General features: G+C 37.6%; 1 protein-coding gene across 3 annotated transcripts in view; it reads left to right on the top strand.

The window, feature by feature from the left end:
- The window catches only part of LOC145981782 (lysosomal acid phosphatase-like), a 76637-nt gene that overhangs the window by 17982 nt on the left and 32837 nt on the right, over window positions 1-25818 (top strand). For 2 of the 3 annotated variants that reach the window (XM_083115197.1, XM_083115199.1), the window contains exons 2-4: window positions 5066-5164; window positions 7467-7706; window positions 21646-21831. In XM_083115197.1, the coding sequence (XP_082971323.1) occupies window positions 5066-5164; window positions 7467-7706; window positions 21646-21831 (525 nt within the window). The remainder of the gene's footprint in view (window positions 1-5065; window positions 5165-7466; window positions 7707-21645; window positions 21832-25818) is intronic. The other variant, XM_083115198.1, reaches the window with a different exon arrangement.

Below are 25818 nucleotides of genomic sequence, written 5' to 3'. Positions count from 1 at the left end.
ATTTTGAGTGATAAAGAAAAGACTAATATCACGATGATGACACCCTTTTGTGAATAAATCTGTGACTCTTCGATCGCATTCCCTCATCTGATCATCGATAATGATAAGATGAGGTCCAGAATTTGGAACAAATTGGTCAATATTAGGCATTCCTTCCCGAAATTGTACAAAACCAGGGAAATCATTGTATGCAGATTGCCATTCCCCGTAGCACACAAAAATATTGTTGAATTTTACATTTACCATTTGGGGTAAACACTGGAGAAAATGCTTCACAAAATATGACTTTCCGCATCCTGATGGACCAGCCAATATTGCAGAGAACGGGTGTTTCCACAAGCACTCCATTTATCAAACTGTGAAGAATGTTTTAAATTACATATAATATAAAAGTCGAATGTTATGAATATTTTTCTAGTTGTTAGATTTTACTGATATGTTGTATCTTCAAATTACACATATATATTATATTGTATTGTATTATATATATATATATATATATATATATATATATACTTCATCAATAAATAAATATATGTGTGTGTGTCTGTATATATATATATATATACACACACACACACACACACACACACACACACATACAGACAATTTTGTTATAGTACAAAATTCACTTTACAACAGCACATCAAATGCCAGGTAGCATTAACACTGTACGCATGCGCGTTTGTAAAACCCGCCTACATATTCCGAGCATCAGCGTTGTGTTAGCTAGCTCTCCATTGTTTCAACAACGATAAACAGCTTCGTGGTCCAGATCAAATTGGTTCTGGAATCTACTGTGACGTGTACCGTCTACTTTGAAGTATATAAAGGTGAGTTGCACAATATTACTATTTAGTGTCCAGCAATGCTGTCGACTTTAAATTTACTTCACGGGTTAATATCAAATAGAGCCTTTGACAATCATCATGTTGGGGTTTTCGCAGCTAATTAATTACCTGTACATGTGGAACTACCAGCAGCGTTGATTGTAAATACAGATCCCAAAGATAGCCCCGGGAAGCAATGGGTAGCAATTTACATAGACAGTAACTCCCGGGGGGAATTTTTTGATAGTTACGGAAAACCTCCACATGTGCATAACCATTTGCGATTTTTGGAAAGTAACTCCAAATTCTATACGTACAACACTCATCAGATACAAAGTTACGGGTCTGTGTACTGTGGGCATTACTGTTTTCTGTATTTATTCCATAGAGCCTCTGGTAAACCCATGCATAAATTTCAAATTTTATTCCCAGTACCGATAAAAAACGACAATATTATAACAACTTATTTGCTGACTCGTAAATTAAATTTATAATACTTGGTACGTATACTAGAAAATATTGACAGTAAATACTGTTTGAAATTTTATACAAGTTACATATAGTCCTAATAGTATATTAATAATTTTGTAGCGTTACAGTTTACAACAGCTTACTTATAATATTTATCTTGTTTTGTGTCTTTACAGAACAATGACGCAATATCCAGAGATGGGATCTTTCAATGCTAGATTGTCCTCTTTCAGAAACTGGCAATCAAAAGAATTCCCGTTTGTAGAAGCTCTGTCCGAAGCAGGATTATTTTACATTCAAAAAGAGGATAAAACAGTATGCTTCAAATGTGGTGGAGGATTATACCGATGGAAATACAGAAACAATCCAATACTAGAACATCGTCGATATTTTCCATTTTGCCCCCTGTCTATAAACCTAATTTCAGATCGACAATGCGGTTGATGCTTTAATTAAATTAATTAATATTTGTTATCCAATATTTCCTCAATATGACGTTTATGATATTCTGCTGATTTTTCTCTCACCATTGATCTTTGTAACGCCCCGCCCCCTACACCTTTTTTGTTTAGCACATGCTTGGTTTGCTACGCGCGCATGCGTCTCAAAAACACACCCACGCATTTCTTCAAATGTATACCTGCACGCTGCGACATGCAGTATCTCGCAGTTCTTAGTCATAGAATCCTCTATTTCGATGCCGCTGAAAAAAAGATTTCAACCGTACACTAATTTCAAGTGGGTTCTTCAGAAAAAGAGCGATGAGCATTTACCTGAAGAACAAAAACAAGTAACTAGTCTTATACGCCAGTCGATATTATTTGATCACGTCTGCTATTTGAATGCTTCGAAAACAAAGGTTATCTCAATCGGACTTTCCTCTCATCTGGATTTCCAACCTGTGGTCAGGCTACACAGAAGCGGGGCGGCCGGTGTTGAACTACAGTTGCAGGAGTGGCACGCTCTTCAGGAATTGTTTCCAGTAATCGACAATTACATCGCTATTCCAGGTGAGCAGCCTCGTGTTTCCTACCCACTAAGTGATCAACATGAATTGCTGATAACCACACTGTACAATCGCCGTCAGATCATTATAAGGAAGAAACCAGCTTACGGTTCCCTGGAGATAGTGTTCATCGCAGAAAGTTCGTGGCGGAATTTTATGAAAATATTTGTGTGCATCGAGCATGCGAAAGTTATGTGTGAAACAGTGTCGCCGTATCTGAAATCATATTTTGGAAACTGTGTGGAATCTTGCATTCTCGACCTTCGCGAACAATGTTTTGGTTGCACAGATATTTCCCCTGTCCATGCATGTAATAAGGAGAAGTTTGTGCTTTCCCATCTACATGGATGTACAAAACCTGAGCCTTTGTCTATACAAAACATCGACGGAAAAAGACTTTCCAAAGAAGTGTTTGTTTTTTGCGAGAACATGCTTGTGGAAAAAAATAGTGAAACACTTTAATTCAGTGGTTGCAGCAGAAAATGGATATGATAGTGACACAATTCCTTATGTGGGTGAGTGAACAAACTTGAAGAATAAAAACTTGTTAAATAACATGCTGATAAACTGGTGACACAATATAAACATTTTACATATGTATGTGTGTGTGTGCGGCTCTTTTGAATTTTGTAAATATTGGTAATAAACAGGGATAAAATATATGTCTTGGCTCTTGTTTTCACTTATCACCCCTTTAAAAATCCTCATGGTTTATATTTTTACTGGTAACAATCGTTAATAACAACATTAATAATTAACTATATAATGAAAAAGTGTGTATTGTGAATTTGTCGGAGATAAAGCATGAGAGCTTTTCTTCACACTGGTAAGAATCTGTGTTAATAACAACATTAATAATTAACTATACAATAAAAAAAATGTGTATTGTGGACTTGTCGGAGATAAAGCATGAGAGCTTTTCTGCACAGCGCTGGACACGCAAAGGCAAGTATCTTTATTTTCATTCTATTTCTAACAGTGATTCGCTATTTTTTCTTGTCACTATAAAAAAACTAAATCAATTTTTATTTTATCACATCTGTCGCCATTTTGCTTGTTTTTGTTTAATTCCTCTTTATGCATTGAGGTTAATCGAAACGTAACTTTAGACTTTTACATGGAATTGAAACATAGAATGTTGCCTCCTTTGATTGAATCGAACCTGTGACTCCTCTTTGATCACAAAACAATAGTGACGGCCATCTTGCTTATTTTACCTACTCTTTATGCATTTAAGCTAATCGGTACTGGGGCCCCACACGGCAAACAACAGATTCTAATTTATCTTTATACATTAGCGGTAAAGTCTTTGCGTTGTAATCAAAAGGCATTTTGTTTTGGTTTTTAATATCTGTTCCTGCATAAATACTAATGGGGACTCAACACACTTCTTTTTTTATTTTAAAAACAACATCATTATCAGCCAATTTGACATTGTGAATCGAACCCGGGGACCTTTTCATTACAGCATAAACATCCTATTTCCAATTAATTCATTTTCTCTTTGTGCACAAAAAGCTAATCGGAACTTTTAAACAAATACAATTGAATATCCAATTTTCACCAACATTGGGAATCGAACCCTCAACCACTTGGTTAAAACATCTCGCGGAATAAAAAAACACCCCCCGCGCCGCGCCGCCCCGCTCCGCCCCGCGCCGCGCCGCCGCCGCTAAACACAAAACGCGGCCGCCATATTGATTTTATTCAAATACTATTTATGCACAGATGGACTAATCGGGACCTATAATGGCGGGACAAAACAATTGTCCTCATTTAACTACCTAGAAAATCGAACCCGCGACCTCTTCATTACCAGGCGACAACATTAACCACTAACCCAAGGCCGCCATATTGATTTTATTCAAACACTATTTATGCACAGATGGACTAATCGGGGACCTATAATGGCGAGACTAAACAATTGGCCTAATTTAACTACCTAGAGAATCGAACCCGCGACCTCTTCATTGATAGGTGACAACATTAACCACTAACCCAACTCGATTTTCGAACTCAACCATTTTGTTGGCTTTATGTACACACAGGCTAATCGAGACCATTCAATATTGACATCGTCGCCTTGTAATCAAAGGGTCCCAGGTTCGATACTCGGTGGAGGGACATAGTGGTCCGAATCACCACTTTTAAACTGTAGGTCCAATCCTGATTAGTTTTACCGTGCATAAAATGGACTTAAAAAAACCTAATTCAATCTATCAATCAATCAATATTTACTCTACCAGGAATCGAACCCTCGACGCCTCTTGTTTTACAGAGCAATAATCTTAGCCGCTAAGCTTTCGGCTAAGGTTATTTACAGCAAAATTCGGCGCCATCTTTAAATCATTTCTTCATGTGTTTGCATCATACGCAATGGTTGCGCGCGCATTTCCTCCACAGACACACAGACACACACACACACACACACACACACACACACACAAACATACGCACGTGTTAGGTTAGCATACATCAAGAAACAACGTGACAAATCCATTGACCCCCCTCCCCCACCGCTTCCGATGTCTTCAACGTGATCAGACACGTTCTACTGACTCAACAATAAAATCGCTCGTACCCCGCTTCGACAGGATGTAACATAACACCAGTCGCATCGAATTTTTGCTGACGCGTAGGAACGAAGTGCTGCCTCTCTACTATTACTTAATTAAACAAAATGTCTTGTGGAAAGAGTAAATATGAAATCTGTGTCTAAATTTTACACTGATTGATTTGAAATTTTCCCTTTATGTAGCTTTATCGCCATGGGGATAGAACTCCTACCCATTCTTATCCTACAGATCCTTATGGGGATGTGTCCCAGTGGCCTGTAGACTGGGGGCAACTTACTAACGTAAGTACATACCTTGCAGTGCTTGAAGAAAATAAATAAACATTATCACATCACAACAACATTTCGATAGGTTTCTCAGTACCCTTGTAATTTAAGCTTAAAAAATTAAGAAGCCTTGGAAAAAAAACCCCAAAAAAACCCAGTGGAAACAGTACAGGAAAAGGTCTAAATATGGGCCCCCCTTTTTATGTTGTCATTTTCGGAGGAAAAAATAATATATCAAGCACCTGCCTTTAAAATGCATATATCTGAAATATATACTTAAATGTCTCCATCTTTTTTAACAAACAGCAATTTCCAAAAAATGGTAAAATGATGTATTTCAAAATTGTGCTCTAAATATGGGCTACTAGTGGCAATATCACAAAAAGAAATTAAAATTTTAAAAAACAGTCATTTATCGCTAAAACATTAAAAATTCATATTTATGAATAATCTCTTGTTTTGAAAATCACGCGGAATGGGAAAAATCAAAATTAAGAAAAACATCCAAATATTTGTTGAAAATGTGATCTCAGCAGTAGACCTCATGTCATAGGTCATATTTAAACCATCACGCTATTTTTCTTCTTCAATAAATTTTCGCTCTCTGTGGTACATATTTTACAAACAAATCATGGCATTATAAAAGCCCACGTTTGTTTTATGTACCGCTAATATCATAACCTATACAAACCAAATGAGAATTGAGAAAACGCTGAGTTAAAACATACCTGCAAAAAGTTTTCGGAGGTCGCAATTCTATAACAGCGTCCAAGGCCGAAACTAACCACCACTTTCTCTTGCGAATGGGCGCCGCAACCTTTGTCCTTGACAGATAACCAGTTCCCATAGCCTCTGACAGGCTGCAGCACCCGGCAGCACTGATAACTCCAAAACCCATATTTAAACCTTCGCCCATATTTAGACCTTCTCCTCTACTGTACTGATTGACTGTAACTTTGGTCGAATCAGTCCGTCGACCGCCCTCCCCCCCGCCTTCTCCGGAAATTTGTATCGTTCAAGTTACATAAAAAAGCAGAATGCTTGTAATTTGTATAGTTAGTAGCCGAAATAAAGTTTTGACGAAATCATTTTAACAGCAAAGTTAGTATAATACATATGAATACAAAGTTGTTTGATTTTGCACTAGATAGATCTTTGACATGTTTCTCTATAATTTATATAATTTTTCATAACTCGTACCATATTTTGTATTTCAATGAACAGATGTTAAGCATATATTCTATCCTATGTTTACCTGGAAAACGCTGTATGTAATTAAATTTGATTGTACTCAATATAAATATATGAAGGAAATAAATAATGAAAATATCCCTAAAGTGGAATATACACTCCTCACAAAAAGTTTGATATATTGTTACGTTAGACAATAGGTGATAGACACGGCATTGGAATGCAATAGCACATGGTTCCTGTGTAGTAGACATTCTCGTCTTCTCACAGGGTCTCCCCGATGGCGCAGTGGTAGCGTCGTCTTGTAATCAAAGGGTCCCGGGTTCGATACCCGGTGGAGTCTCATAGTGGTTCGGATCCCACTTTAAACTGTAGATGCAGTCCCGATTAGCCTTACTGTGCAAAAAGTGGACTTATAATACCAACTCTATCAATCAATCAATTGTCTTCTCACTGACATATGCCACGGTGTCTACCACCTATTGCCTAATATAACAATATTCCAAAGTTTTTTTAGGAGTGATCTTTATGAAATATATAATAAATGTTTCAAGAAAGTACATAATAAAAATATCACTGAAGTCCATTATATTACAAATGTTACCAATTGCCAGTAACAATAAAGTTTTCTATTTAAAAAAATAATATGTCTACTGATTTTCAATTTTTCTCTTGTTTACTGGTCATGTAATGGTTTTAAAATATTTTGCTTTTTATTAATCAAAAATATTGCTTTGTTAATGTACTTGCATGTTCTTCTCAATGCAACTCTATTTTAAACAATTTCGGTTTGCTTTAAACACTATTTATCATATGGGGCATCTCACCTTTAATTGTTAGGATAGATTGCAAACGCATCGTTTTAAGAAATGGCTCAAATTTGTAACAGGATTCATGGAAACAAGACTAAATTAAAGGTGGCTCAAAGTTATAATACCGGTAGACTGACAAAATATAGGTTTTTAAGCCAAGTGTTTCTTAGGTGTGGCAACTCCACTTGATGACTAATTCCTTATTAAATAACGGACTGAAAAATTTAAATATTGAATTCGCACGTTCAGTTCAGTTACCAGTTCGAAGCGACCACTTTTGCATTTACAAATACTTGTCTCACTCTTTCCCACAGACTGGGAAACAACAGGAGTACCAGTTGGGGCAGAACCTCAGGCGAAGGTACCCCGACCTCCTGGACAGCAGGTACTCTCCGGACGACATCTACGTCCTGAGCACAGACGTCGACAGAGCACACATGAGTGCCCAGTGCAGCTTGGCAGGGTTGTATCCACCAATAGGAGACCAGGTGTGGAACGATGACGTAAAATGGCAACCGATACCAGTTCATACCATTCCTGAGGACGAGGATTATGTAAGTTTTATAAGCTAAAGTGTGTCCCAATAAAAGCGACGGATTTAATATGCTTAAGAAAATGCTGTATATTTACAAAATGACAATTTTTTTTTACATCATTACAACGGGTAAATGTTCCGATTTAAACATGATTCCTCAAATTTTTTGATCAACTTGCGAAATGTACTCTCTCACTTTCACGTCCAAGGATTGCACGAAGCTTCCTAACACACACTGCATAACACTCGTCATTCTTGTAATGATATTTCTCTATCAAAACTCATTGTTTCTTTGTGTAACGCTCCATGTCAAACTTGGAATTCTTAAATCGGAACATTTACCCGTTGTAATGATGTAAAACTACTTGTCATTCATTTTTATAAATGTATTCTATTAAGCATATTAAATCCGTCACTCTTATTGGGACACCCTTTATTATGGTGATAATTTTCTATGAATAATTTTCAGAGAATTTATAATGAAGATTTTTCAAAGATCATAACTCTCTAAGCTTCCTCCTTCAGAATATAATCTAACTCCCTTCAGTTCTTTTTTGTTCACTATTAGTACACTTTCTTCATTCCGTTCGTCATCTCTTTTCTTTTTACCACCTAGCATTGGTATACGCAAGGGAAGAGCTGAAGGGGTAACCCCTCCAGCAGAAATTTTGAGAAAATCAAGATATTCAAATGAAACCAGTAAAGAGCCTATCGTTAAAATTGGCCCCGATTACAATTTTTCTTAACAACTTTTAAAGCAAAATATAAAAATTATATAATTGCCTGCGTTGAAGAAAACGTACCTTAAAGTGATTTCTTCGTTGCGTTTCTGCTGGCTAGAGCCCTACAACATCAACTTGCTAAGCGCAACGGAAAAACAACATTAAGTCCACGAAGGGTTGACTGCAAGCATAGAAAAGGGGCAAGCTAGAACAGAGAATCGCGTCTATCTTTGAAAGAACAAGCGCAGTCGAGAAGGAAGCACGTAAACATTATAAGCGGAATCGTGACTTCAGTTTTTCAAAACACTTCATAGAACGTGCAGAAAGCAACAAATAACATGAAATATTCAGGGCAGAAAGCAACAAATATATGAATATAATATTATACGCGCAAGGAATGAAGTGTGGTAGCCTCGCCTCGCGTGGTTAAATGATGCTCTCACATAAGTGTCATATTGCAGAACGACACTGCATCAGCCAATCGCAAACGGCACTGTTATCGCCGAGTTATAACATTATAAATACGCAGAATTTGAATTAACAAAATATGTTTGGTTAAACTCTTAGTAAACATAAACAAACCAATTGTTCTGGTTACTAAAAGGATTTTGTATTGGAGAAGAATAATTTGTTTATCGCTCATTCAAACAAATGTTTTGTAAACAGTAAACAGAATCTTTTGGTTATTCTAAACAAAGTTTTACCTTGCGTAAATTGGGCATATACGAGCATAAATGTACTACTTCAAGGGAAAAAAGAAAGCACGTAAGTTGCAAATATCCACAACTCTGGAGATATTACAAGAGTCAAATTAAAAACTTCAAAGGCAACACTAATCAAGTGAGCTTCAAAACGCCATTTTTTGTTATTTTAAAGATGGCGTCTCACACACTTGCACCAGTAAAGATGAGTGGTTTCTTGCCCTCTGTCAGCATAAATCTTACAAAAAAATTCCCAGCAAATAAAAATCCAATATCTCTGTGCATTCTTACCACGCCAGCAGGTTTACTAATGGAGGAGAAAGTTGGACAATGGCCTCAGTTCGCAGGCAGATGGGTGGAAAAGCCTTCGCAGTGGCTCATAGGTGACTCCACGTGGACCCCAAAGACTTATTCTTCTTAAGGTATACAGGCACTAACACAAATTGAAAATATATGTAGATCAGCAATAGGTCTGTGATAAAATGCAAACTTGTGCAACCCTAGAAATCTACTAGATAAGAAACAAAAACAAATGAAGGTTCTAATTTGACTCTCCTGTGTAGAATGCACAAAATAGCAAAACAGATACTAAATATGGCATTTACCTTATCTACAACTATGCCGCAGTCATCCTAGACGAAATGCTGTTTCGTTTTAACTACTTGCTTCTTACTGTCCAATCTTCAAATGTGCAAATGCTATTTGAGGCCGTCCATCTTAAGAACGCGGTGCTCGGTTGCGCCCCGCCAGGTAAGGCTGAAGAGGCAGCAACGTTAGCCACTCCCGATATCGCGTACTAGCTAAAACTGCCTTTTGGGGGCCATCATCTAAATACGGTTATCGATATACAGATTACGACTACTGCGCAAGTAGATCTGCAAGAAAGCATGTAAGTACTGTATATAAAACGATGACATTGAAAAATTTGGATTACTTACCTGATCTCGGCTACGGTTGGACTCATCTTGAATGGATGGACAGCTCTATCAATGCACTAGCAACGTTCGGGGCTCGTGACCAACTGTACGACCTCGAGAATTACGTTTTTTAAATTTTTAATCGATAGATTTGATTCTTGTTTTATGTAACATACAATTTGTTTCAGTGCTTGGAAACACAAATAACCGTGATACTTGATCCCAAACTCAAAATTTGTTTTACAATATCAAAAAAAAACGTGCAAATGCTAACGCCATCAAACTCAGCACTCTTAATCTAACAAAATCATCAAAAATTACTATCAGAGTCGAACATAATGACTAGATTCAGCATCCCTGCGTTGAAATCGAAAGCAAATACATGAGCAGATTGAAACCAGAAACTAATAACATTTGATTTGTATGAATGAGTAAATTCTTTATCTGCTTTATAGTGTTAGTTATTGAAATATTTAGCAGGGAAAAGTGTAACTGAATACTTGTATGCTATCATAGTTGTATTACATTTTTTGTGTCTTTGATTGTATAAGTTTCGATTAGTAGAACATCCACACATTGATCTTCACCCATGAATAAATAATTTCTAACACTTCTAATCTAATAATAATAATAATAAGTTATTATCAGTTTTACACCCGACATTCGTAAACTAAGAACGTAAAATTATTAACACAATTGGTAATTATCCGTTAAGGCCCGAACACCTCTCACTCGTTTATTTTGTTAATTTTAGCATTGATACTTACCTATTCTGCATTGTGGAAGATTCTTTAAGGTGAGGTTATGCCTTTTTCCATAAAATAGTGTCAACTTTTCATATTACGAGTCATTATTTGTCTTCCTTGTTCCGCTTGGGTAACAGACAATATGGCGTGCACTCGTCATGGATCATCGCGCGTCGTGCTTGTGTTTTGTCGATTTTGAGTGGGTATGCAGTGTTTCAACCTTCTTAACAGGAAAATACCTACCTTCGTGTTCATTATGTCATCACAAACCATTGACGGATAGCCCCACGAACCATTGACGGATAGCCCCAAAAACCATTCACGATAGTCCCACGCACCACTTCCAGCAAGGTTAGGTTAGGTTGGGTTAGGTTAGGTAAGCATAGTTAAAAAAAATTCTCGTAAAAAAAAGGCACGTTTGGAAACACTGGCGAGACCGCGTGACTTTCGACGCTCGCGCCATCTGCACGTACATAATGGAAACAACGGCATAATGTTACAGAAAATGCAAGTTCCTTGCATAACAAGTGATTATTTCTTGTTCTGCAGCATTCTATGGTGAAGTTTTCAGTTTCCGCGAAAGAAAATACCTCGAAGAACCTCGACAATGCTACAGAAACTGATTTCAGTAAGTAGTTTCTCCTGTAAATTTGAAGAAATCCGTTCGGACGATATCGGATATTTACCACACAATTAAATGTAATACTATTAATGCACAAATGACCCTATATAAAAGAAAACTACATTCAAGAATTATACATGCACACCTTGAAAAATATGAATTTCCCTCTATGTGGTTGCCGAGTGAAATGTGTCAAGTGACACACAAATGGCGTGATATTTTCACAGTTCTTTATTCGTAAAAATCTATTGTATAAACTGTCAAACAACACGTGCAACAGGAGGCAGCAACGCTAGCCACTCCTGATATCATGTACTAGTTAAACCTCTCCTATTTGGAGGCTACCATCTAAATGCGGGTATACGCACATTTCGATGTTTTATGTAACATAAAATTTGTTTCAAGGTGCGGAAACCAAACAACCGACATCTCAATAGTACCACATAAAACCACGCGGTGTTTCACTATAACACATCTCCGTGAGCAAAAATACAAGAGAAAATATAAATCCTGACAAGTCTTGCAAAATTTTCCACTTTCTAGGGAGGTACACATGGTCAAGGGAACCCGACGCTACTCCCACCATTGTCGGTGCGTCCCGATGGCCACTGAAGAGAGTCCTACCTATTTCCACGATGTCCGGTGATTGGTCAACAAGTCGCTTCCGACATCCCTCATTACCTCGGTCTGAGGGAGAGAAAAAATATAATTAGAGCTTCGAATAGTGGTTACAAAATTACAGAAGTAAACAATATTAGTTGCAATAAAAACTCTATGGTTTTATCATCCTCAACGTCGTAATTAACCAAAGAAGTAGAAAAGCGACGTATAACAACAAATAGGATAGGTTTCAAAACAAGAATCCACTCGATACCTCATTTTCGCTTGGAATACAATAGCTGTTTGGCTTTGTGATAATTTGCATTATGTTGCAAGCAGGCCCGTACCGGGGGAGGGGCAATGGGGGCCATGGTCCCCCCCCCCCGAGCCATGAATTTTTTAAATGTGAACCTATAAAAAGCTACGAAAATAACATCGACGATTTTTCAAACTTGTGAAAATTTCAATTTTGTCCTTGCATAAATTAATGTGTTCGTTGTGTAGAGAGGCAGTCTCCACAAGTCTGCAGTCTGTGATATTGGGTACTTTTAGTTTTTTAACCATTGATGCAAGGCTAACAGCAGTGGAGGCTATTGGAGGGAGCATGGGGGGGGGAATCGCTCACCCTGCCACTATTTCCTCTTTGACTCCTGCTCTAAGGCCTCTTAATGCTAAGCTTTGTCTACCCAGACCCGGAGTGGGCACATAGTGGTTCGGATCCCACTTTAATAATGTAGGTCCAGTCCCAATTAGTCTACCTGTGCATAAAAGGGAAAAGAAAAGTAAATTGTCCTTGCCCTCCCCTTGCAGTTTTGGCACCCAATCTCCGCTACTGACTACCAGGTGAAAATGTCTCTTATTTCTTTTTAGTTAATCATAGCCCACTACGATCGTTGAAATGTAGATTAACTCACATTTAGAATTATTTATTGTAATAATAATGGCTAATGCGTATAATTTAATTTGTAAATATTTTTTTTTCTAAACATAGAATTATCGTGGTTGTTCAATGGTTCTAGAGCATTCCCTGACATTCGCTACCAGACTCGGCGGCAAGCGGCCCGGCATCAGCACTTGTCTTTCCCGGTGAACGGGTCCGCGACAGTCGCTAGAGTCTGCTATTAACATTACAGTTTTCATATTGTGTACTAGCCTTGACTACAGAAGGTGTTGAAAATGATATCCCTCTGCTGCAACACATTCCTGGCATCTCCGAAGGAAATTGGCATTTACACGTGGAAGTTCGTCTACTGTAATTCTCGTACAATACTCTCTTTTAACTCACGGATAGTGTGCGGATTGTTTGTATACTTTATTTTTTAGATTTCCCAATTTTTCTTTCGAGACTTAATATAGTGGTCCTATGTGGAACGGGAACACCAGGATATTTCGTTGCAAAACGTCGTCGCACTTTTCCATAATTCCTCTTTCCGAAGTAACACACGACAAGATAAATCCTTTGTTGTAATGTAAACTTTTGTGGTGCCATATTAAGCCACAATCACAACTTCCGAGGGAGGATTATACTGGCGTCAGTCTACAACGTCAACAGAAAGGGAAAGAGAGCGAAGGCAGGGAGAGCGAAAAAAAACAGATTGTAGCGTGCGACTGTCGCGGACCCGTTCACCGGGAGAGACAAGCTCTAATGCCGGACCGCTTGCCGCCAAGTCTCGTAGCGAATGTCAGGGAATGCTCTGTATAAACACGAATCTGGTCCCTCCCTAACAAAATCTTGGTTGCAAGTTAAATACAGGTCATTGTATTGTATACCATAGGGCTTCAAGTGAACCGGAATTCAGTTCCTGCTGCAACATTTTATATTTATTTAATACACCATACAAAAGTTCATTCTTTATTACATTAATTCTTGTAAACAATAGCTGAAGAGGAAAACAGAGTTTTTGTACTAAACTTGCCTCCTGCTTGTGGGCGAACCGGACATTTACAAAAAATAATATATTTGTTTAAGATGTAAATCAGAATGTAATGACAGACGTGATAGATTTTGTGTTCAAGTATATTTACTTTGGATGCAATACTAATACCATTATACTAATAATAAAAACTAACTTTAAACCCGAAGGTTTATGGCTGCAGCAACACAAGCCTTCCATCTGTCCCTATCCTGGGTAAGATAAATCCAATCTTTTCCATCCTTACCGATTTCCTTTAGTACCATCAGGTTTTCCAGAATGCATCATGTAAATTCTTCTTTCTTCTCCCATTCGTGCCCACGTAAGTATTTTAATTTAATCATTCTAATAATATCTGGACATAAATAATAATAACAATAATATAATAATGAATACCATTGCTATCTTAACATGCATTCATAATCATCATCATCATTACTATTGTTACTCTTATCAGTAATAGCAATAATATACTCGTGTCTATTCATTTGTGATTGGCGTTCCGGCTATTGACTGAAAGCACTTAAGCGCCGATCATAGTGATTAATGCTGTTGTCTGCGATTCATTCCCAATATGGGCCAAATTTAGTTTGATCGCGATCTCATTTGAAACTGTTCCGTTCAGTTCCCAATTACACTACCCCTATAGATAGTAAAATTTTCGTATCCGCAAAACGTATTTCTTCAATTTTATAGGAGAAAGTACTTACCGAACTGATTTTTCGTACACTTTTGAAAGGCCGTGGAAGTGTTTTTTCCCATCGGTTAATTTATTTCGCCGGTAAATCATGTATTTTTGAAGATTAATGTCTCTCCAATGCACGAAAGCTGTTGCCTCTATGTCCTTCCACTATGTGAATCAAATGTTGCGTGCGTTCGATGATGTAACCCCCGGCTGTGTGTTTCCAACTACACAGTTGTTTTCCAAGAACATGACAATTTTGAAGATTATAACTCCATTAAGCCTTGTTTCCATGATTATGAAAAACTAAATATGCTGACCAAGGCAGTAATTTATTTTATTAAAAAACATAAACTAACGTAACGTTTCAACCTTCTAGCAAGGTCTTCTTCAGACTCTGTATCAAGTACAAAAGTAACCAGATACAGCAAGAAGGGTAATATATATACACAAACATTACTCCCTCCAGACTATTTAGAAAGTTGAAGTTAAACAAAGAATGGAAGAAGATGTTGGAAAGAGTGGAAAGGACAAGAGAAAAAGAGGAGAGGAGAAGGAAGAAAAATGAAGGGAAAAGAGCGTGAGATTAAAAAGTCCAACCACATTCTATATGGAAGTAATTGTGTTTAGCCTTTTAGGTGAAAGTAAAGTTGGAAAGTGAAAGTCATCTGCTAGAAAGTTCCAAACAACTTTCTAAATAGTCTGGAGGGAGTAATGTTTGTGTATATATATTACCCTTCTTGCTGTATCTGGTTACTTTTGTACTTGATACAGAGTCTGAAGAAGACCTTGCTAGAAGGTTGAAACGTTACGTTAGTTTATGTTTTTTAATAAAATAAATTACTGCCTTGGTCAGCATATTTAGTTTTTCATAATTTTGAAGATGACAATTTTAACTATGTTTGCCTAACCTATCCGAACCTAACCTAACCTTGCATAACATGGTTCGTGGGGCTATCCGTGTATGTTTCGTGGGGCTATTTATGAATGATTTGTGGGGCTATCCGTGCATGATTCGTTGGGTTTTCGAACCTGAAAAAAAATACAAAATCAGTAACACGAAAGTAGGTGTTTTTGGATGAAGAAGGTTGCAACACTGCATAACCACTAATCATGGACAACGCTAGTCAAGATTTCTCAGCCCTATTGCGTGTAACGCAAGCGAAAACGAACAAACAAGAATTACTCGATATGTCGAAAATTGAGATTATTTGCGTGAAAAAAACGAAATAGCAACTTCTAGAATCCTTTGGAATGCAGAATACGTAAGTACCAATATGAAAAAGAAGAAAATAAAGGAATTTCAGACGTTTCGGGGATACTTAACATTTAATGAAATGAACTTACAAATACCTCAAAATATGTTCTTGTAGAGAAACAAAGCAAATTTTTTTTAACAATTTACAAATTTAATTAACTACTTTTAAGTTTGAACTAACTCGACAATTTAGCGATACGAATCAGCAGTGATTCTTATAGATAAATCGGGAGGTCTATACGTTCAGACTCTGCAGTCAAAAGAAAGAAAAAAGGTTGCGATGAAATTGGGACGTCTTCTGTAGCCTTATTAGACACACCACATTGCGCCTTGTTGCGACAAGTTGAACATAAATAAGTATTCTACGGCAGTGAAGAGGGACCGTAATGTAATCAGAATCAAAATAACTAACATGCAACTTGCAAAAGACAGTAAAAAATAGTTACCACACGTTGTAAAACCCGAGTCAGCGCCTTCCACAGGAACCCACTTCCAGCTACCACCGACGCACAAGCAGACTGTTTGAACACGTGACTTGCTCACACGAAGCTTCGGTGGAAAGCTTCACTTATCGCACGTAAGTCAAACACCTTCTCGGTCAAGCTCCGCCCAAGGCCTATGACGCACTCCCTCCCAAAAGGTAGAACATTCTCCCCCACCCCCGTTTATGCCAAAATATTTACTCCAATTATTTTGGTCAGACAAAATATACGGAACAATATAATACAAACATATTTAAGCAATATACGTTTAATTTACGTACTTGAGGCTCACTTTCATGTTTGCTAACATAAAACGTACATAACTGCTCAGACTCACTGCCATTGTTAGTGTACTGATCCTTTTTCTTGTCTGCTTGACTAACCCAGAGGCGTCTCCTGAACGCATGCGTCAATTGTGGGAAAAAGGACAGCTTACTCTGCGACGACATTACTGAACATTTCTACATTCTAATTTCTTCATATAGGAGACGTATTTATTTTACACGAGAGCGCTCAACTAAGATTATATTACATTTCTTGGATCTGAAGTGACGCATGCGTCAATTGTGGGAAAATAATTATTACTTTCTTTCACTTCAGAAACATATTTTGTATAAATCATCAGACCATACTCTATTTACTGACGGCATTCTATAACCTGTCATAAATTCATGTGATCTGAATTTTTCATAATTATGCAATTTTGCAAGACGATCAGGTTTTTTTTCTAGTAAATTATTCAAAAGCCAAAAATATGAAACCGCTTGAACAACTTCGCCAGTTTATTTTCTATTGGATCTATGATATTCTTCGCCTGAGTGAATAAATTTGCTTACGCGGAGAGTTTATATATATATATATATATATATATATATATAAATACATACATACATACATACATTGGATATTTTGTATAAATCAGACCATAACACGAAAAAGTTGGTTAGCGAGAAACTTTTCGGTTTGTCGCGATACACATGCAGAACAAGCGAGGAAAGTGTTGACCATTGTTTGAAGTTATTTTTAGAATGCATTGTTACTCCACAGCACCGTTATTTATTCCGCAATCGTAGCTTGTTTATGCGGGCTGTCTCGAGTATCAAATTCATTGCGCGCCACCGAGGTTACAATTCAGTTGCAGGCAGGTGCCCCGGTTCGTAGGAAGTGCAGTGTGCTTTATTTTCCGTAAAAAATGTATCTTAATGTTTGTATTTGCATTTATTTAATTCTGTTTATGTAAAATATACAACATTCAACGAAAGAAGTAACAATAGTTGCGTCGTGTATTACACATATAATGCAAATGTAAAATGGTAAATAGTTACGTCGAAATATAAACATTTACAAGCAAATCTTGAGGTAACTATCGTTTTTTTTTGTTTTTTTTCCAAAATGCATCAAATACTTAGATTTTGATGATTTCCTGTACGATATTAAGGAAGTAAATTTGTCGCAATCATTAGCGATTAACAGCGACTCAATGCGGCTCCGTTTGTTGATCTGGCAACGCCGCACTCCACTTTACCCATACTGACTTTTAAGGTTGAGGCGCTCTATAGAGACAAACCTAAATGCACGGACATGAAATTAGGCGGGTGGCAGAAATTGGCGCTGTTGCCACGTCGGAGCACAACGCTGTGTGTTCGGAGGTTTAAGAGAATGAAAGATCTTGTTGTAGAGTTGGTCTTTGTAATCCACGTGATACAAACTGACAGTATTTGCTCGAAAGGCCAGGGATGACACAAAAGTGCCCCTGAGAGAGGTCGGTCTGACGCTCGAACTAGGCAACGCAGCTCGGTTGACAGTGCGCGGGAACCAGCGACTTTTGTCCCGCTCTCGGTTTGCTTTTCCTACATGTGGCACCAGCGCAATTCTGCCCAGCCGCCTATTTTCATGGCAGTTCCTGTAGTTCTCTTAGCATAAATAATACAAGCCCTGGTGAGGCCCCGAAAATTTCAGTGTATTTATACTTCTGTAATAAACTTTGCTTAATATCTTGTCACTACAGAAACTAAGGTACGTACCTTTCCAAGTGGCACGTGTCGTTTTGGTCTGTAAGCTCTCTAAGGCACACTGCTACTTATATTACACTAAGGAAGCTCTCAGACCGAAGTGACGTGCGACACGGAGAATTTACCGAAGCAACACGAGTCCATTCAATCTAAAGCAAAACATTCACCACGTATGCGCAAACAACAGATCGAGGCGACACGATGTACTACATAAAGGGAGAATTCACACCGAAGCGACAGGCGACAAGTGTCGCTTGGCGGTTTCAGCAATCGAACGTAGGCTTTTGCAGCCTCTCATGTAAATACGGTGTGCATTACAGTGGCGGCGATTGGATTTCGAAACTGGGGGGAGGAAGGTGCCAAAACTAGGGGGGAAGACAGTATATTTACTTTTGTAGATAATGTTTGGCATTGTGCGGTGGCAAAAATTCGAAAAGTGGGAAGTGGGGGGGAGTACTGTTGTCGATTGGCTCGTTCCCAACCAGCATGTGTCGCGTCGATGTGAAATCTCCCTAACAGTTTGATATCCGGTGGAGACACACAGTGGTTCGGATCCCACTTTAAACTGTAGGACCAGTCCCGATTAGCCTTTCTGTGCATAAAGTGGACTTAAGAACAAACTCAAAACAAGCAATTGCACTAACACGAGTAAATGTTGCTGAGGTAGTTTTGAAACCTAAGCGACACGTGCCACTTGATAACGAACCGTCAGAAATGAATGCAACCTTGCATGAATAGAATACTTTATTGGTCAATAGACAACATAATTGCAATAGACTTCGTCATAATGAGTAGATAAATGTTAATATAAAAATTACAAAAGAAAATAAAATTAAAAGTACATATTAAAATATTACACATTCAACAATACAATTTGCAAATTAAAAACATGTTTTATTTACAGCGAATGCAATTAAAAAATAGTACTCTATATTTGATTGCTACACAAGCCATGTCTAAAAACCCATTTTACAGCTCTGTAATGCATTATCAGTAGACATTTACATTTTACAGGCCATGACGGAAATGTTAATCAAATTCCGTGACACTATATAGTGTTTAGCAAACTGCTTGTTTTCCAAATTACGTATAGAAGTTGGTAGCAAATGGAATATTTTCATTCCATTATGTTTAAAATTTTGCTGAGTCTTGCATAATTTAGCGTACGGCATTTCTATATTCAGATTGTGCCTTGTATTATTGTTCGCGCCCGTGATCCAACAAGAAAACACTCTTCTTGTTTCGGACGCTGTTTGTAGCATTTCCAGGAAGGTTAATGATGCTGTAGTTAGGATAATACACGTAAACAAGACACTCAATTACATCGAACTGATGTATTCGTCGCAAAATATACATTACTTGCAGCCAACATGCAATACCTCTTACATCGCGTCGCTTCTCTCTTCACAGACTATTCGCACCTTTTTAACTAGGCACTATTGTCCAGAGAATATTCTGGCGGCCATCTTGGCTCCAAATGTACAAGGTACGGAACAATTATAGTCATGTACGTTAGATCGCAACCTAAAACTGGGGAGGTTTTCCTTTATGTACATTAAACTATGATAAATATTTATAGAGGGCACTGTCATAATACGGTATTCCTTAAAGAATTCCCTACATGACTCCATATCATGTACTCCTTTAATACAATGTATAGCCTTCTTTTGCCATTTAAGACTTCATTTGCACCTGTAGAGTTTCCCCATAGTAAATTACCATACAGTAAGTGTGAATGGAAAATAGCATAGTACACACTTACAAACCTTTTTAATTTCTGCAAGTTTCTTACATAGTTTCTGGGTATGAACTGACCAGTTTAATTTTGTATCTAAATATATGCCAAGCAATTTTACATAATCCTGATTATTTAATGTGCACAGTGAGTTATTTAGGTAGAAAAAGTGAGTTTCTGTTTTAAACCATAAAGAGTAAACATTTAACATTTCTTTACTTTTGACGTTAAGGTTAACAATACTATGAACATTTGTAATAAAAGTAGTATCATCAGCATAGTGTTATACGGTAGGCAATTAGGTAAGTCATTCATATAAACTAAAAACAAAAACGGACCGAATACTGATCCTTGGGGGGCACCAGACAAAACGTCTAGCTCATCAGATTTCTTATTATTAAATGTTACTATCTGTCGCCGATTAGTGAGATAAGACTTAAGAATACTGTAGTTTTTTAAACAAGGTTTCATGCGCAACTGTATCAAAGACCTTACGTAAATCTATCAAAGTAACACATCTATATGAGCCAGACTCGAAACCATTAATTATCTCATGTACATTAGCATCCATGAGTATTACCGTGCAAATTGTCCATCACCATGTTCGTGCACTTTATTTTACCCAATAAGAGCTTCAAGAATCAAAAGAAAACTCAAAACAAGCCGTTGACAACTTCTGCACCAGCATACATAAAAATCCATGGTTTAAGAACACATAGGATGTAAGAGAAAAATTAATGAAAATAGTCATGGACAATTTGCACGGTAATACTCATGGATCCGACTGTACGACCGTCTCTACCGCATTACCTAATAGTAGGTAGACCCGATCTGAATCCAAAGTGGGCTACATTAATAAGTGAATTCTGTTCAAAATAAGGGGTCAATTGCTTTTTTTACACAGTACTCTATAATTTTAGAAAATATAGTCAACGTCCTGATTCGAACGTCATTTTACTTCAAAGAAAGTTCCGAGAGATCAGTTGTCCTCTGACTACCATGTGTCAAGTCTACGTGGAGCCCAATAGATCCTTCCCTTAAACCTTTTCCGCCAATAGCGTGCGTTTTTAGGAATTGACAGTACTTGTCAGGTCCACGTGGAGTAAATGCAATGTTGCCAATTCGGTTTCTTTAGATATTTCTTAACGTCAGGTTGAGGTCATCTTTACTAGCTTGTGTTATTGTGTTGTGCTACACACACACAATATGAAGACCTTTGGAGTATAAAGTCGTTGCAGTTCGTGTTGCATGTCCAAACACTGCAGGTGAGAGCGACTACAGGGCTTCTCAGAAAAACAGGCGCTGGCTGGAAACCAGATACGCGTCCTGTCTGCTTCCTCTCGAGCTGTGTGAAGGATACCGAACTGGCGTTCGAATCAGGACTTGAACTTTACCATACTGACACGATCTGTTGCACGTGCAGCTTGAATGGAGCAGTTTTCTCAATGGCGTTCGTCGTGTCGCCTCAGTCTGTTGGTCGCTCATGCGCACTGAATGCTTTATTATAGACTGAAGGCACCCTTGTCGCTTTGGTTTGAAAGCTTCTTGAATCTCTTCTCTCCTTACAGCTTCTCCACTCCTCGAAGCCCTGCCCAGCGTACGAAGCCCTCCTTGACGCTTTCCTAAACTCTTCCGTGCTGGCAGACTTCGACGAGGCCCACGCCGACACCTACGAGTGGATCACCGCTCACTCGGGCGAAGTGGTTACATCCGCCACCACGGCTGACTTTTACTACAGCATATTCTTCATACAGGTAACCATGGTTTTCATGCGACGCTATTTTAAGGGCTGAATAATTATTCGGTAAGAATTAATATCCTTGTTTTCACTGCAAAGATTGATGAAATGATTGATTTGGTTTATTTTACGCCGCTTTCTTCAACTTTTGACTAATCGCGACGATGGGAATGAGTGATGATACGATGAAGGAATAGTCACAAACACATATGGACAGAACCAAAGCCCTACAAAGCTGTAGATCCAGGCGCCAGGACTACATTTTGCAGCCTAACGAGGCTATGGCGCCTAGTACAATCCTCTATGGGATTTGTGTTGTGTGCTATCAATGTGTGTTTGTGATTGTATCCATCTCATCTAATCACCATTCATCGCAATTAGCCAAAAGTGGTAGAAATGTGAAGTAGAATAAATCAAATCATTCATTCTTTTGATAGTGAAGTCATTCAGGACAACCTAAATAAGCTTCCTAAAGAATTATATGCATTCTATAATGCAAATATTATTTCTTGGGCTGAGCCGATACCACTTTGAACCAGGGTTGTTGAAGGTCCAGGAATTTCAAATAAATCCAATTCCGGTCCAGGAGAGAAAACCAGTAAGCGTAAATTGGTTCTGGACCGTAAGGAACCTTTTTATCTGTAAAATATTTAAATTCGGTCCAGGAACCTTTTTCAATTCAACAATACGCAACTTGGACCGAATTTAAATTATGCAAGGAAAAAAGTTTCCGGTCCTGCAGAATTTATGGATTCCTAATGAGTATAAAATACACTATTATAAACTCAAGAAAGTATGAACCCCCCTCAAGCAGATTTGGCTATACTTAAAACAAGCTCAACATGCCCATATGAGCTTTTTGCTCAAGTGTGGAACCCCGTCTAATCCAAGATTTTTGTAAAAATGCCCTCAAATATTTCCTGAGAAAGTATGAACCCCCCTCAAGCAGATTTGGCTATACTTAAAACAATGCCAAGTTCCCATATGATTTTATTGTTTATAGTGTGTTTTTCTGTCAAAATCCCAGGAATCTTGAATTGATATAAAGCTCATATCTATTGGGTTCTGAGACCCAGTGGAGTGTGGTGCATGGTTTTTATTGCCTTGTAATAAAGGCTCGGGTTTGAATCCTGGTAAAAATGTGAAGCCTCCCCTGATGGCAAAATGTTAATATTGTTGCCTTGTAATCGGGAGGCTCGGGTTTGAATCCTGATAAAATATGAGATTGAAATACATGTTGCAAAATAATATCTCCATACGTGAGATTTTGAGAATAATTATTCCTAGTTGATATACAACTCCCAGATCTGAAACCTGGTAAAAAGTGTTGTTCAACAGAGCAAAATTATTCTCTATTGGGAACCACCCGCTCAGCCATACAATAGGGGAAAAGCGGGCAAACATAATTAATTGTTTGCATGTTTTGCCGGCACGCAAGAGATATAATCTACACAGCTAGAAGGGAACATTAATGATTTTTCTGTGCGATTCACTGAAGAGGCCATTAATCTTTCTGTGCAACATGTAAAAATGTAACAAAGATTATTGAGATAAAGATACACATTTTCTGTGCAACATGTAAAAATGTAACAAAGATTATTGAGATAAAGATACATATCTTCTGGCATAGTGGCAATGAACTGTTTTTCATGCTGAAAGCAATTCTATTCTGATAATATGAGCCTAGGCAAAGACTTAGAAAATATTATGGCAGTTCAAAATCCAATTTTGTCTGTATTAAGGTCTCAGAACCCAGTAAAATGTGGGCATATTCCATATTGAGAAGTGTTAATATTGTTGCATTGTAATCAGGGGCTTTGGGTTCGAGTCCTGATATAAGATTGAAATATATACAACTGCCCACACATAAGATATTCACTGCTAGCTGATAATACAATTGAAATTTGTGTGTTGTATAACAGCATAATAGAAGCAAATATCTTCTAGAATTGCTCCGTGACTCTCTCATTTCTTACATCATAAACATATGATTTTTCCCCTATGAGAATAACACTACATATGGTGTCATCAGGTAATGTCTCATGGAATTCACAGATAATTTTAATATTTGTCCTGTCATTCACCACAACTTGTTTTCTTTTTGAGGTGTTGATTACAAACATGGGTCTCTGTGCTTTGAATTCATCTGGTGTGTAATACATGTCAGTACTGCCAGTAGTGACCCTTTTGAATGATGAAAATGCCTCATATAATTTGAGGAAATCATTCTTGGACATGTCTAAATTGTAATTTTCTCTAGGGAATACCTCATTTCTGCCATTTTTAAGATATATGTTCTTGATGTTGCAGTTATCAAATCTACTTGAATTTTTTTCCTGATTATTGTGTCTCCCAGTCTGAAACAGTACCACCACAAAATCAGGCATGTCATATTGTATACTGGAGAATGAATTTGTAGCATCAAACTCATAATAAGAACCAGTTGCGGGCTTCTGTACACATTGATATGTATAAAATTGCAGAGGAATCTGTGGATTTTTTATTATATCAGCTTTGTATTTAAGAGCATAACTGGCCTCATATTCAACAACAGGGATTCTTAGCTCCATAGTCTGAATAATGCATTTGCCCTCATCAGGTAAGGTATTAGGCAGAGCTTCCCCTGTAGGGTTTATTGCACTGTACCTCATCAAAGCATTATTATCATTGGCAGCTCTTCTAAATGTAATTCTTAAACCACCCTTCCACATAATATCTTTGTAATCTGAGAAGAATCCTGGCAACAGGCGCATGGGGAACAGCACTGTGTGATTTTTAGATAATATTTTCTCACCAGCCTCAAATCCACCTATTTTGTAGTAAGAAGCCTCGGTTTTGGATAATTTTAGTGTGGCCAAAGCTGTGGAGGTAATGCCGGGATAATCCACTCTGTTTATAACAACACCATGCTTTCTGATCTCAATTTCAGAGAACAGATGCGGCACAAAATTGTCCACCAATCTTATATTTGAATTTGCCGGATAATCTGTTCCATCCAGCTTTACAACATCAAATTTGATGTATAGATCTGCTCTGTGAGGGTGTATAAAGCCATCCCCTACATCAAGATCAACCTCAATCTCTGTGTTGGGTTGATTTAAATTTGCAAATGTCCTCCTGTTTGGGGGGAATGATTGTAGCTCATAACTCTCAATATTTTCCATTGTATGTATTTTTATTTAAATATTAATCTCTATGATAGCAGTTGTTGTGGCTCCAGCAAAATCAACTAATTCTTCTTTTTCATTAGTGACCATCAATTCAATGTTATCTATTCTATTATGGCACACAGGAAAATATAATGTTGGGGATGGAGTGTAGATGATGGGCTCCATAAATTCAGAATTAGGTTTAAATGTTGCAATGATGCCAGTTTGTTTGTGAGTGCCTATGCCATTTGATTTGGTGATCATACCCTCAGCCACATTACAGTGAATATTCAGAGTCTCTATGGCTAAGAATTTAGGTATATTAATAGCAGTGTGTTTGATGGCCGCTTCAAGTTTTGTGTTGTTCTCAAAGCCTAACAGCTCTCCTATAGTACCCAGATCCACTGTTTCTGTAGCAGATACAATCTCTTCTCTGTGAGTGACAGAATTTTGACTTAACACTATACCTCTGGGTAATTGAGCATTTAGAGTGGACAGATTATACTGCCCTGGAGTGATGACAATTTTTTGATCCCCTACTGCAATTGTATTGTTGTGGTGTGTAATATTAGGGATCAAGTACATGCCGTAAAATGCTCTGAGAGCTATTGTTTTGGGATACACTATATCATCATGTAATTTGAGTTTCAATATTGAATTTTGGCTGGTGAGATGGAATACCCCCATGATGTTTTAAATACCACAGGGCCTTTTGAAAATTTTCAATTGATGGTTTATTTATTTGAGACATATATCTGAGAACAGATAAGCACAAATGTCCGCAATTAACATCTTTGAAGTTTTGAACACGGGCATTATTGTAATAAAGATTAGGTGATTTTAAATATTTTATT

The sequence above is a fragment of the Lepisma saccharinum genome, chromosome 30 (genome assembly GCF_977018435.1).
Source record: "Lepisma saccharinum chromosome 30, izLepSacc3.1, whole genome shotgun sequence".
Taxonomy (NCBI): Eukaryota; Metazoa; Arthropoda; class Insecta; order Zygentoma; family Lepismatidae; genus Lepisma; species Lepisma saccharinum.
This window is presented reverse-complemented; position numbering and strand designations above follow the sequence as displayed.